Source organism: Eucyclogobius newberryi, unplaced genomic scaffold (genome assembly GCF_026437365.1).
Source record: "Eucyclogobius newberryi isolate DKJ021-1_F unplaced genomic scaffold, fEucNew1.0.hap1 SCAF_2, whole genome shotgun sequence".
Taxonomy (NCBI): Eukaryota; Metazoa; Chordata; class Actinopteri; order Gobiiformes; family Gobiidae; genus Eucyclogobius; species Eucyclogobius newberryi.
Window position 1 is genome coordinate 28,294,132 of NW_027315834.1, and position 13,807 is coordinate 28,307,938.

The 13,807-nt window shown below is 40.6% G+C and overlaps 1 protein-coding gene across 2 annotated transcripts in view; it reads left to right on the forward strand.

Moving 5' to 3' along the window:
* The window catches only part of grm8a (glutamate receptor, metabotropic 8a), a 455,282-nt gene extending 441,736 nt beyond the window's left edge, over positions 1 to 13,546 (forward strand). Inside the window, exons 11-13 of one of the 2 annotated variants that reach the window (XM_072454896.1) lie at positions 4,044 to 4,184; positions 6,000 to 6,102; positions 13,146 to 13,546. In XM_072454896.1, coding sequence (XP_072310997.1) covers positions 4,044 to 4,184; positions 6,000 to 6,102; positions 13,146 to 13,195 — 294 coding nt within the window. In that variant the 3' untranslated portion in view covers positions 13,196 to 13,546. Of the gene's footprint in view, positions 1 to 4,043; positions 4,185 to 5,999; positions 6,107 to 13,145 lie in introns of both variants that reach the window. The other variant, XM_072454897.1, reaches the window with a different exon arrangement.
* The last annotated feature ends 261 nt before the right edge of the window (positions 13,547 to 13,807 follow it).

Consider the following 13,807-nt stretch of genomic DNA (forward strand, 5'->3'; position numbering starts at 1 on the left):
CAATTAGTGCCATTAGCATATTTGTTTGTTCATGATAGCTTTTCTTGTAATTATGTAAAATTGTTCAGTGGCTAAAACACCCCTTTATCAACTGATTACATTTGGATTAAAATTATATAGCGTGTGTCATATTCAATTGACTTTAATTCTGTTCATCTAAAACACCAAAGGTGAAATACTCATACCAGTGTCTTTTATGCAGCAATAAAACTGTGCTTGAAATTGAAAGTAAAAGTAAAAAAAATGTAGTGGAAGTAAATGTACCCAATATATTTCAAAAGTAAAAGTCACTAATACTGTACTACAATTACTACTGCTGCATTTTCCATACCAAAAAAAATAAAACGAAAACCATAATTTGTCCAGAAATAAATCTGGCCATAGAAGTAAATGTGATTTTGTCTCTCGTCCTCTCCTGACTCCTCCCTTCTCTTGTCTCTCGTGTCGCTCCCCTTCTCTTGTCTCTCCTTTTTTTCTGACTCCTCCTGTTTCTACTCCTCTTTTGCCTCTCCCCTCACCCATCTCTTCTCTTATTCTGTTTCCCGTCCTCTCTCTCTTCCTTTCCGTCTCTTCTTGTCTCTCCCGTCCCTCTCCTCTGCACTCTCCCTGTCTCCCCTCTCCCTTCCCTCTCTTCTCCCCCTGTCTCTCCCTCCTCTCCCATCCCTCTCCCTGTCTCTCCCTCCACTTCCATCCCTCGGCTCTTTCCCTGTCTCTCCCTCCTCTCCCGTCCCTCTGCACTCTCCTTGTCTCTCCCTGTCTCTCCCTCCTCTCCCGTCCCTCTCTTCTCCCGTCCCTCTCCTCTCCTGTCCTTCTCCTCTCCCGTCCCGCTCCTCTCCTGTTCCTCTCCTCTCTCCCTGTCTCTCCCGTCCCTCTCCTGTCCTTCTCTTCTCCTGTCCCTCTCCTCTCCCGTTCCTCTCCTCTCTCCCTGTCTCTCCCTCCTCTCCCTTCCCGTCCCTCTCCTCTCCCTTCCCTCTCCTCTCCTGTCCCTCTCCTCTCCCGTCCCTCTCCTCTCCCGTCCCTCTCCTCTCCCGTCCCGTCCCTCTCCTCGGGCTTGCCAGGCGTTGTATACAGCGTGCAGCCGTGGTTGGTGATGGGTCTTTCTTGTTGGGAGCTTGTCAGAGGTGTCAGGAGGAGGCTGGCTGAAGCCTGTCATTACCACTGTCCTCCTCCGAGCTTCTCCGTGGGCCCTGGAACTGTAGTGCACAACTGACTGCTTTCATTATGAACTATTCCTCGACATATAATATATATATATATATATATATATATATATATATATATATATATATATATATCGAGTCTGTTACACCTCTATACATATACATAAATATATACTCATAGGAAATAATGCAATTGAATAAGTATTTTGCAAGTCTTTCAAATATGATGTTAAGGAGTGTGACACAGTACCAGGGATGTGTTTCCCCGCTTCTTTCGAAATAAGACCGTATACAGTATATGCCGACTTGTGTCAGAGCCTGACAGCGCTAACGGCTAACTTAGCTGTCAGCTGAGGAGATGTGGCGTTAACAACTCTCTATGTTGCCCCCAAACTATCTCATAGTTTGAGTTGCTGCTGCATATTGTTCTGTATGTTCATTATATATTGTACAAATAAATCTCTGACGATTGTTAAGAAAGTGTTCTCAGTAGCTTGCAGTAACGTTTATGGATGGGTAAGCATTTTTTTTAGCTTTTTTTTTAGATTTGTATCATACATCGAAAGCCAAAATATTCTTATATACATTTAAAGCCAAAAACATCCATTTGTAAACATCAGGAATGGAATACTGTCTTTTTAGTGAATTTAGTGGTGCCACCCATTTTCTCTTATGTTATATTAACGTCTTAATTATCAAATATGAATGCATTATGTGGATGCATGCGTGTAGCAGAACATTCAAGGCCCTGGGTAAAAGCCAACCCGGTCACATGTTCTCTATGTTCCCAGCTGATGCCCGCATGTGAGTGATGTCATGTCACTGCGCCAATGCAAACAGACATTTGATAATCATTGCACATAGTCATTAAAATCGCTAACCACTGAATGAACTTGTCCCTTCCCCATAAAGTTTGATGGTTTGAAGAGGCTGAGGCGGAGAGTTTGTGTGTAGCAGAACTAAAGCCTTTTCTGGACACGATTTCCTCCAGGAGCTCATTATGGTACAGTCCACAGGAGCGGTCAGGGAGTGGGGAGCGAGGTCACAGAGGCATGCACAGATATAGTGCAAGTCTGCGGAGGAGGTGGAGGATGGCTTTGGAAAGGTAAAATGTGGTGACAAGTTATTTGCGCTGGAGGAAGTGGAGTGTTGGCTGGAGACTTTATGTCAGTTGTCAAAGTCGCTTACAGCTCTGAGTGTGATAGAATTTGGTATTTTTCTGCACTTCTCTTAACAAAATAAACAAGCTTTGCATAAATCAGGCCGCCAGTGAGACAACTAGTTTTGCATCCTATTAAACACATTGTTTAATTACTAAAAACACCATAATACACATCCAAAGTGAACTCTTGAATAGTATGATCTCACAATAGTAAATTTACAATTATTGTGAGTAAGTAACATCACAATTTTATGATTCTTATTGTACTTTTTGTCACATCTTCATAAAATAGAAATGGGAAAATTTGATAAGTAGTAGTGATTCAACAATCAGGCAAATGAAAGAGCCCTTTTCAAAGTAACTTGAATTACTAATTATTATTTACTCTCAATTATCAATCAACCAAATACTCTTGACATCACAACTTTTGAATTTATGATGTGGACGCTTGATAGCTCAGTAAATAGATCAATAGATTTAAACAAAATAAAGATATATTATGCATTAAATTCCTTCATTTGCGAAATATAAGCAATAAAAAAATAATGATTTAAGTTACAGCTGCACAATTTAGGAAGAAAAAACACTAACATGAGCTGACAAACCAATACAAGAATAGCATACTTTTCAGAACATAAAAGTTAGCAGCTTTGTTTTAATGATTGCAGTTTTTGTAATTAGATATTAGCCACTTCTCATACTGTGCATTTGATTTGATTGTAACATATTGTGCATCCCTAATTTGAGTATATATGAGTATATAGTGTGTAGCATGCACCTGGGAATGGTTCAGGAATAAGCTGCGTTGAGTTACTCTGTCTGAAATAACTTTGAACAACATTAAATACCGATTCTTAAGTAATATAACATAACAGAATATCTTTTATCAACACAATATATTTGTTTGTGGCCCTATGAAAAGGCTGTTAAATGTCTGCCCGTCATTGGGTCCATCCATCTCGCAATATGTTTTCATCGACGTCTGCGTGATCATCTGCGTTTTTCGATGAGCACACAGGCTGTTACACCTCTTTACGCTGACAATATTCCCACTTAATGTCGGATGTGTCATTGCCGCTGTCACCTTGGAAACACCAGACGCATTTAAGTTGTGTCAGAACATCCTTTACGTTTTGTTTTCTGCCCTTCCCCATGCGTCCTGTGTCCTCATCAAAAGTCTGTAGGAGTTCTTTGGACAACAAGATGGTTCCGTTAATGTTAAAACTATGTGATGTGATATTTTATAACGCTGTCAAAGTGCACGTTATTCACAGGAAAGTACTGGTTGTTGGGGAAACTGTGGTTGTCAAGTGGCTCATCACTATCATGTCTTGTGGGACTGCCCTATCATACATTCATAAATACTGGACTGAAATCAATGATTCCATTTAAATTTAAAACGTTTCTCGGGTGTAGGGCTCCGGCGATGGAGATGATTGATGGATATCTGCACCAAAAAAGGGCAATAACAAAAAACATTCATGACAGGGACTGAACCAACTGTCAAGGACTGCAAAGCGACAACATTTGACATTCACAAATTGGAAAAATCGACTTCAACATGGACCAATTTATCAGACACTGGGACAAATGTGACAGATTCTATTTCCTTTTGAGTTAGACTTTTCACTCTCTGGTCTTGTTCTGGTTGCTCTGTCTTTTTTTGATTATTATTATTGATACAAACAATGAATAACTGTGCGTTTGTGTGTGTGTTTCAGATGTACATCCAGACCACCACTCTGACCATCTCCCTCAGCCTCTCCGCCTCCGTCTCCCTGGGGATGCTCTACATGCCCAAAGTCTACATCATCCTCCTCCACCCCGAGCAGAACGTGCCGAAGAGGAAACGCAGCTTTAAGGTGGTTTGTTTTGTTCTTTTTATCGACTGTGACTCACTTTGTTCTGCATAATAATGTATGTAATGTGTCACTGTGAAGGTCTTAAATACTTTTGATTTTCAATGTGGGCCAAATGGCAGCTTAAATACTTGATTTACTCTGGACAGACAGGAATCCAATAATACCTCACATCCTATTTTAAAGCAACATTTGTCATTGGTTTCATTGCATATAGTTTGTATTTATTTATTTATTCACTCAGTTAACTGCTATTGGCAAGTCACTTATCAGCTTATGTTGCTCCCACAGCTATGAAGAAACACAATGTCAGCTCAGTAGTCAAGCCACACCAAAAATAATGCCATCTACTAGTACAGCCCAAAGAAAAATGCAATGCAATATGGAAAATGCAATGCAAATCATGAAAAGAAAATTGTACATGGGTGAAACTGGACGATAATTCCACGTCCACAAAAAAAAGAACACCAGAACAAATGTGAGAAGGTGACACAAGAAACAAGAACAAAAAAAGAAAAAGCAGAACAAGAGAATCTAAAATCAGCCATTGCAAAATAAATCAGGACATTATGGACTGGGACAGGGCTCAGGTCATTGGATCAGAGAACAACAAGTTCAAACGCTGGATCAAGGAGATGATTGAAATCAGAAAGTGAGGCATTGACAGCATCAACCGTGACGACGGAGTCTTCTTATCCCACACATGGGACGAGCTACTCCAGAGACCACCAGGCAACAGTAACATCAGCTGATTAGTGACACGTCACCAACACCGGTGACAGTTCTGACGATGGCTCGCTGTTACGCAGCCGAAACATGTCAACGAAGCAATACCATCTCCAAATTGATTGTCTTAAAATAACCTAAGTCTGTGGGTATATCTTAAGAAGACAAAATTAATGTTGTTGGAGCTGTAGTTTCTTTCTATTTTTCTCATTTGTTCCATTCAGTTTGAAGCCTAAATTCCTAAATGTATTACCAGTATTTTGATTTTAGGAAATAACTTTACTCTGACAATCACAAAATTAAAGAGTCACTGTACCGGAATAAAGTTACTCTACATAATAATAATCATGATAATGATTTCAAAATAACCTAAGAGAGCTCCTAGGACATCCCAATGCAATGGGGGTTTTGTAGTTTTTTCTGGCCGAGAAGGAGGGTCTAAGGACAGCGGAGCTTGGGACATTTTGTCTAAGTACACGAGATGCTGGCAGTGTCGCCAAGTCCCTATGAACATTGTTTAATCTGTTTTTTCACTGTCGCCCTCCGAGACATCTGCTGTTGTGATTATGGGCGTTACAAAAATAGATTGAAATTTAATTGAAATGAATGCCCGAGAGGTGCCAAAAGTTGTACTCACGGGCACACATACTGAGAAGACTCACGGGCTAATCCTAACTCAAAAGCCACCGGAAGACAACATCCGATGAATAAACTTAATAATACAACTATAAAAATATGAATACTCTTTATTGACTGTTTTTTTGTTGTGTTTTTTTACATTTGAAAAGAAAAGGTGGCACACTTGTTTCTTTTTGTAATAGTTTTAGATCAAAATTGCAATTTAAAATGTCCAAAATATAAAATGACAACCCACAGGTGTCAGAGTCTCTAAAAATATCATGGAGAGCAGAATGATATGTGAGGACAATATCACCAAAATACCAACCTCGGACGTGTTTGGCCCTGCACTCTCTCCTGTCTGTCATTCCCCAGTTTGTGTCCTGAGAAGTTGCAGCAGACTTCCCTCCAGTGCGGTGTTGTGCTGGTGAGTGATTTTACAAAATACATGTTGAATTTAAACTTTTCTTGCAGGCCATCGTGACAGCTGCCACCATGTCAGGCAAACTCACCCAGAAGGGCGACCGGCCCAACGGGGAAGTGAAGACTGAGCTGTGTGAGAGCATGGAGACCAACAGTGAGTAAGAGAACACCTGCTTTTTATACCTACACATATAAAAATACAATCCAGGCAGAAGCAATATTATGTTCAAATCAAAATGACCTTAACATTTAGAGTTATTTGCTGGAGGTGAAGGGTTTTAATTATGATTATAGGGCAGGGAAATTGTCTTTGCAATCAAATAATTTGGCTTTAATGATAAATGTGGAAAAGGGAAACTTTTCTAAAGCAATCAGTCAAACACAGTACAAGTATATTCCCAAAAAACCTCAAAATCTACTTTTTGGTTGCTTCTACATTGTCAGTAGTACCATTCATGTATTTTCACTTATAGTATAGCCTTAATGCTAACCACATTAGTATTTAGTTTTACATAAAGTCGCCCTATGCAGAGAGAGACCTTGTTGGTAATCTGTCATTAGCTGTAACTTTAGGTTGTTGATGGAGTTGACATAAAAGCTTTATACACAAAGAAAGCAGTATTAACAGAGAAAATGTCCATTAGCTAGAAATAGACAAACTGTTGCTATGCTATGTTCTGAACCATCCAATGTTAGTGAATGAATCTCAGCAGTTGTGATGTAACTCAAAACTATTTGCTTTTCATGTTTGATGTACATTTTAAATGTTTGACAAATCATGTGTCTCCAATGTTTTCTGGTCTGGCATCAGCAGCCTCATCTATAAAGGTTTGGGTAGAAATTTCGCTGAGGAAGTGCGTACTCTAAGTGGCAACTAGAGATTTACAACATGCAATCTCCTGATTTATAAAACACTCCATGAACTGTCCATCACGCAATTTGTGCTTTATAGATCTCTCCCTCAGCTGGAATCTGTGTATGTGAATCCACGTCTCGCTACACCCTCTCCATGCCCCCTAAACCCCATAAAAGAGCCATGCAAAGTGACTTATGAATGAGATTTACATAAACATGTGCCCATAATCAGTGAGTTTGAGAGGGAGGGCGGGGCAGACACTGCACGCAGTATCAGTCACATCAAGCTTCATGACAAATACACTTAAAAAGATTGTTATGACTCGTCCCTCTCAAATTAACTTTTAAAACTTAAGAATAAATGGTCTTTTAGTCGCCTACAGGTGATGCTATTTAGAAGAGGCTATTTTGGTTTTGTAGTGCTTCAGACTCTTATGTTTGAATGAAACGTATGTGAGATCTGACCATGGCTCTGTTCATGCACATTAATACGAGCACGTGGAGGACAAAGGAGGGGGCAGTGAGTGTGCGCAAGTAACACGGATGCCCTTCCAGATAGAGCGAAAGCAGTGGGAGAGATAGGGATGGATCAGCACCAGAAGCAGAGGGACAAACACTTTTGCTGCAGAGATAGAGCAGGAAGAACAAAACAACAAAAGCATGAAAAAAAGCATGTGACAAATGAAGCTCTTATTCTGCCCATATAACTGCGTGGTTACTTCTGTGAGTCCAAGCACCTGGGTCTAGCGCAGACATTATTTCATGTATTCAAACAGGGGGACCCTTGAGAGCAAGCTGTCAAATTAATGAAGAGAATTCTGTGCCTGGGTCAGGTTCAGACACTGGGCTATATGCACCGTCTGGGTCTTGTCTCAGAGCTTCATCAAACCTCGCTCATATGCTCCGTCTGAAGGAGGAGTTTTCTCTTGGTGTTTCATAAATCCGAGTGCGCACGGCTTCATATGTGTCATGTGTTGTCCAGAATGATGAGTGAAATAAACAGCTCTGCTCAGTGTTTTGGCCAACTTCTGTTTAAATATGATAATCTCTCCTAATATGATTATTTTAGTCTCTCCGCGAGTGTCGTCTTTTCCTCCAGACTTTTGGCAGAACTTACTGGAGGGTCTCAGTTTGCCCAAAGTGAAGTAAATTCCTATCACTTGTGGAAATTTTATAAATACCAAGAATGGCGCAGAGGGCGGCCTACACACTCAGAGTGTGCAAGTAAGCTTTATAAATGAGGCCTTGAACTCTATATCAGACCTAAGGCTTAGGTCAGTGTTCATGATACCACCGCCAGAGGGAAAGAAACTATTTTTGTGGCGAGGGGTTCTGTTCCATATGGACCATAGCCTCCTGCCTGAGGGGAGTGGCACAATGGGACCTGGAGATGTACAGGTCCTGCAGAGATGGAAGTCTGCAGTTGATCAGAGTGAGTCCAGCTCGACTCCGACGGTCCCTCATCTGCCTGAAGAGTGGGTCCAGTTCGCCTCAGTCGGTCCCTCATCTGCCTGAAGAGTGGGTCCAGCTCCAGTCTCCCTCGTGTCCGTCTGTTCGTCTGTCCTTCACTGGAACTCCTCCAGGTTTCTACGCTTTTTTTTGTAGTTTTTCCTGGCCGAGAAGGAGAGTCTAAGGACAGAGGACCCTGGGACATTGTCCCTCGCCACCACAGACATTGTCTGACTCCCTCGCCACCACAGACATTGTCTGACTCCATCGCCACCACAGACATTGTTGATTCGGCCCTCAGAGGGAACTGTTGTTGTGATTTTGGGCCTTACAAAAATAAATTGAATTGATCACCTTCTCAGCAGAGTGCACAGTGCCCTGTAGTCTCTGTTTGTCCCTGGCTGTGACTCCAGCGTATCACACGGTGATGGAGGAGGTGAGGATGGACTCAATGATGGCCGTGTAGAACTGCACCATCATCTGCACTGACAGCTTGGCTTTCCTCAGCTGCCACGGGAAGTACATCCTCTTCTGGGCCTTCTTGATGAGGGAGCTGATGGTGAGCTCCCACTTGAGGTCCTGAGAGATGGTGGTGCCGAGGAAGTGGAAGGAGTCCACAGTGGAGATGGGGGAGTCTGTTAGGGCGAGGCGGGGCTCCAGTGTCTTCTGGGCGTTGAGCTCCAGGTTGTTACCGGTGCACCAGGACACCAGCCGGTCCACCTCCTCCTGTAGACAGACACACCCCCGTCCGAGATGAGCCCAAATCAGGGCAGAGTTAAACATACAATAATCTTTAGTGAAATGTAGGTCATTCATATTGTAGACTTACAGTGGCTTTACTCATTTTAAAACAGTTGTGTTGAAAATGAGCATTCTTGCCATAATACTTGGGAACTATGCATCTTATTTTTCCAGTCTAATCACAATGTCCACGTCAAGTAAATAAATAAGCTCCTTGGTCAAATGGATCCCCTAAGAATCAATACTTTTGGAGCAAACGTTGCATAATAAACCTAAAGTTCACTGTCTGTATTTTTTTTATTTACACCAGTTTACACCAAATAATAATCCTGTATCGATCATTTCACTGGCAGTACTTGCACATGCACAGAAACACTTTACAGTCCTTATGAAGAGTGCTTCATGGCTGATCTTCCATAGGAGTTTGAAGCATATGGTTCATGTCTTTTTCATATCCTGCTGCATCAACAGTCAAGCACCTTCAAACAGACTTTTCATGTTCAGCCGAGCCTCAGCAGTCTGCACATCAGGAGAGCACATGCCGAGTCTACGTCTGTGTATCCCATTAAAACAGACAGAACTAAATTAAAAAGAAATAGTAAAGTACATGAATACAAGACCGACTTACCATTCTGAGAACCTCTTTTTAAATTAAACTTTTTTTTTATCTTAATATCTAAATCATATTTTGTTGGGGTGTTGAATAAATTAAATTAAAAGGATTGGGATTATAATAAATCAACTTAAAGATTCTGGATCAATTCTGAATTCTCCTAAATACATTTTTAACCATGTCAGAATTCACTGACAGCCCCCTTTAGTGTGTCACATTGCCAGTAAACCGGTAAAAGCCTGTGGATTGCATTACACATGTTAATACCACCGTGTTATTGTAGAAAAATATGAAGTTGTATTTACCTGGAAACATTTCGACTCTCATCTGAGAGTCATTCTGAGTGTAAATGTCAAATAACTACAACTTGATCTTTTCTACAATGGTACACTCCTGGATGAATGCAGGATCGCACCAAACACCGTGTGATACTGCAACACAAGGAGCAGGACATTCACATGAGACAGAGGAGAGATGGGAGGGATATTGGCATTACTTTTAATCACTTTGTTCCACGGTTTGTGCCGCTAATGCGCTAACTACAGCCATAAGCTGTCAGAGTTAAAAGGGCCAGCACCCCATTCTTCAATAATAGGGTATTAAATTCATTAAAGATAAAGATCATTGTTTACTTTGCCAAATAGGCCTACATAAGTTGAATCACCCCAGAATAACAGTGTTTTCAATGTTTTAGCAACAACAATACTAAAACAACAAAGGCCTGGGTAATGTGATGATGATTATGAAGTTGTGATCTGATCCCTGTGACAATCTGCTTGTCTAATTAAAATAAAAAAGGACATTGTGATTCATTGCTTATCTGTTCAATGCTCAAACACACGTTCCCCACCCACTCCCCCTATTGGTCAGACTCCGCCAGGCTCTTTCAGAAGCAGAAGAGGACTTGAGTTATCGCTGACAGAGGGATTTAATCCTTCAGGCGGTTTGCAAAAGGAAACATGTATTCTGTCAACTGGACAAAAGTTTGAAGAGTGAAAACATTTAGCTTTTCATTAGTGATGAACTAATGAGACTTTTGGATGAGTGACAACGCGTCTAAAAGTTTTTGTTCAGTTGAAATATTTAGATTATTTTCACTTTTCTAAAAGCACATAAATTAATTGTGATTTTATTGTTTTTGGCATAAGGCCCACAACAACAACAACAACAACTGGCCAGCAGTAAACATGTATTTCTAGCCACTACATCCCCATTGATGTTTGCTAAGAGAACATTAATTATTACCATTCATTATTATTGACTATTTAAAGGGGCATGTTTAGTGATCAGCGTAATTTAAAGTGCCCTCCAGAAGAGGGAAGGATGCAGGAAATATTGTACTATGTGGAACCTCATGGAGCTCTAAAATTACAGGTTGTTGATCAAACACATGTTATTTTCAAAGACAGTCAGTTAAAAGATTTTTAGAATATTTACATCTCTCAGCTTATTGTCTTTGAAAATAGTTTTTGAATATATATAAATAAGACAAAAGGAATGCTGTTGGAGTCGTCCATGTTACTTCTATTTCAAAGCCCTTCTGAATTTAATCACTAAAACAAAGGTAACACTTCCTCAGTAAACCATGTATAAGGCGTTAATTACTAAACACTAGTTAAGATATTTGTTTATGTGCACAAGACAATTACTTACTTTGTGGAGTTATAATACCCTATTAATATGAATAAGCCATTAACCAAAACAAATAACTAGTGGTTAATAATGCATTATAAACCGTCTACTAAGGAACCTTATTATAAAGCATAACCTAAAATACTTCTAAGCTCAATATATGGCGAGTATGAAGAAAATGTCTTGTCCAAGCCATCGATAGTGTCTTTCCTGTGTCGTAAATGAAACCTAAAAACTCCAATGTGTTCCCATTTGACATTTTTGCAAAAGGAAAAAAAAGGAAACAAATCAATTGACACTTTTCTGAATGTTTTGCAATGTACATGTACTTCTTTTCCCATGAAAGCGTCGGCGTGGTGGCGAGTGAAAGGAGAACGGAAAAAGCCTGCGTGAAAGCATCAGCGTGCAACAATGGCACAGTTAGAGGCTGCGGTTGTTGCAAAAACATTGACATTTGAAGGGACACAAGATGTAAAGTGTTTCGCAAAAAAAAAAATAAACTAAAATATCAAATCAAATTATACATCTCAGGTTGGCACAAACACTTTTCCACTTTTGTCACCTATTTTCCAATCCCATGGCCTTCCTATGCAGCTTTCATCATTCAAAAAGCCCATTGACAGTAGTACAATAGTTAGCGGGCACCATGATCAGCGTCGGAGCCAAGAAATTAGTCTTTTATACAAAAATGTAACTGTACGTATGAACGAAGAGAAAGAAAGAAAGAAAGAAATGCTGATTTTATTTTAATTTGACCTGCCGAGCCACTTCTCTCAACTACAGAAGATATTTGTATTTGAAGACTTTATTGTCCACAACGGGAAACTGACTAACTAGCACCGCTTCAGGAACAGATTTTGGTAGATGTTTTTAAGAGAGGTCAAAATAAATCTGGGATACTACATTTATTTTTTATACATAACAACTGGACACTTCAATTCCATTCAATTTATTTTTGTAACCCAAAATCACACCTGGGGCAACCACGAAGGGCGACAGTGAAAAACAGATTAAACAATGTTCATAGGGACTTAGCGGTGTCCCAAGCTCCTCTGGCCTTAAACCCTCCTTCTGGGCAAGGAAAAACTACCAAACCTCTTTGGGAAAAAGTAGAAACCTGGAGGAGTTCCACAGTGAAGGAGAGATCAGACTCCCTCAGACGGACAGAATGAATGAGAGGGACTGAGGTCCACACTTAAACATCTTATATCTTTAAGCGTATATGTATTTTCAGGATATTTGAAATGTCCGTTGTCTCCCCCTGGTGTCTATGGGTGGAAAACCCTCTTTTTAATACATCATTTTGGCGTTCTCGGGCAAAACCATGTGAATCACAAAAAAAAGGACCGCAGTGGATCCAAGTCGGTATAAAACGGGATCTGCAAGTGACCTGTGGGTGCCCAAACCACACCCACACTGGAGTCAGTGTACACCCAGCGTAATGCAGCAGGTCCCATTTCAAACTCTCCTCAAGCCAATGTCTGGAACTTCACTGGGTCTATTTTATATCATACATACTATTTGTATTCATTTTTTGAACGTGCACATAGAAGCTCTTTGTGTACCAGTATTTGAGGACGGGGAAGAAGTCTTTGCTTTTCTCTGACTGGATTTAACAACAGTTTGATTTCACGGCTTGTTCTGCTGCTCTCGACTTTCGCCGAGAGTGAGATCGATATTGTGTGGAACTCAATGCAGAGTGATACACATCAATCTGGCGTGAGCTAGGTTACGTGTCGAGTTGTAACTACTCCAAACTACGAGATTGAAGCAGACTGAGCAGGCTTAAACTCTGAGGCAAATGGGGCCAAGTTTGGATACTGTATGTGCAGGAGAGAGATGGTGAATCTGAAGTTAGTAGAATGATAGTAATGTCTACTTTTCTTTTTTGTCTCTCCTTTCAACAGCTTCATCAACTAAAACGACATATGTCAGCTACAGCAATCACGCCATCTGAGTGGATCACTGAAGAGAACGGAAACCAACGGGCCCCGGACACACGAATGAGAAGCGGCTGGCTGTGGGCGGAGCCGAGCCAAAGAGCGAAACTGTAGATTCATCTTCCGATTGGTTGAAGCGCTGGCTGACATTCAGAGTGGCAATGGCATCCAAGCATGAGAAATTTTGTATTGTTCCACATACAAACCACGAACGAGGTGGGAGCACATAAACAGCCAATTGTTGTGCCTGCTTTCTCGCTGCTCACAGCTCATTGGTACTTTGAACTTACTGTTTAAAAAAAGAGACTATGTGAAAAAAGTGACATGCCATAGGACACTGTGGCGGACTCAAAATCTACAAATGCACACACACACACACACACACACACACATCACAAAACCATAACGAAGCACAAAAAAAAAAAAAAAAAAAAGTAGAAATATTATCTAAAGCGGGGAAAGATTGGGCGGGGAAAGATATTTAACAGATTACATTTTAAAAGATGTTTAAAAGAGAAATGTAAGAGAAATCTATGAGACTCAAAGTTGTTTGTTGTTATTCTCCTTGTAAGTATTTTTGTGGTCGTGCTGATTTTTTCATTCTCGTCTCACGTCGTCTGATGGATCGC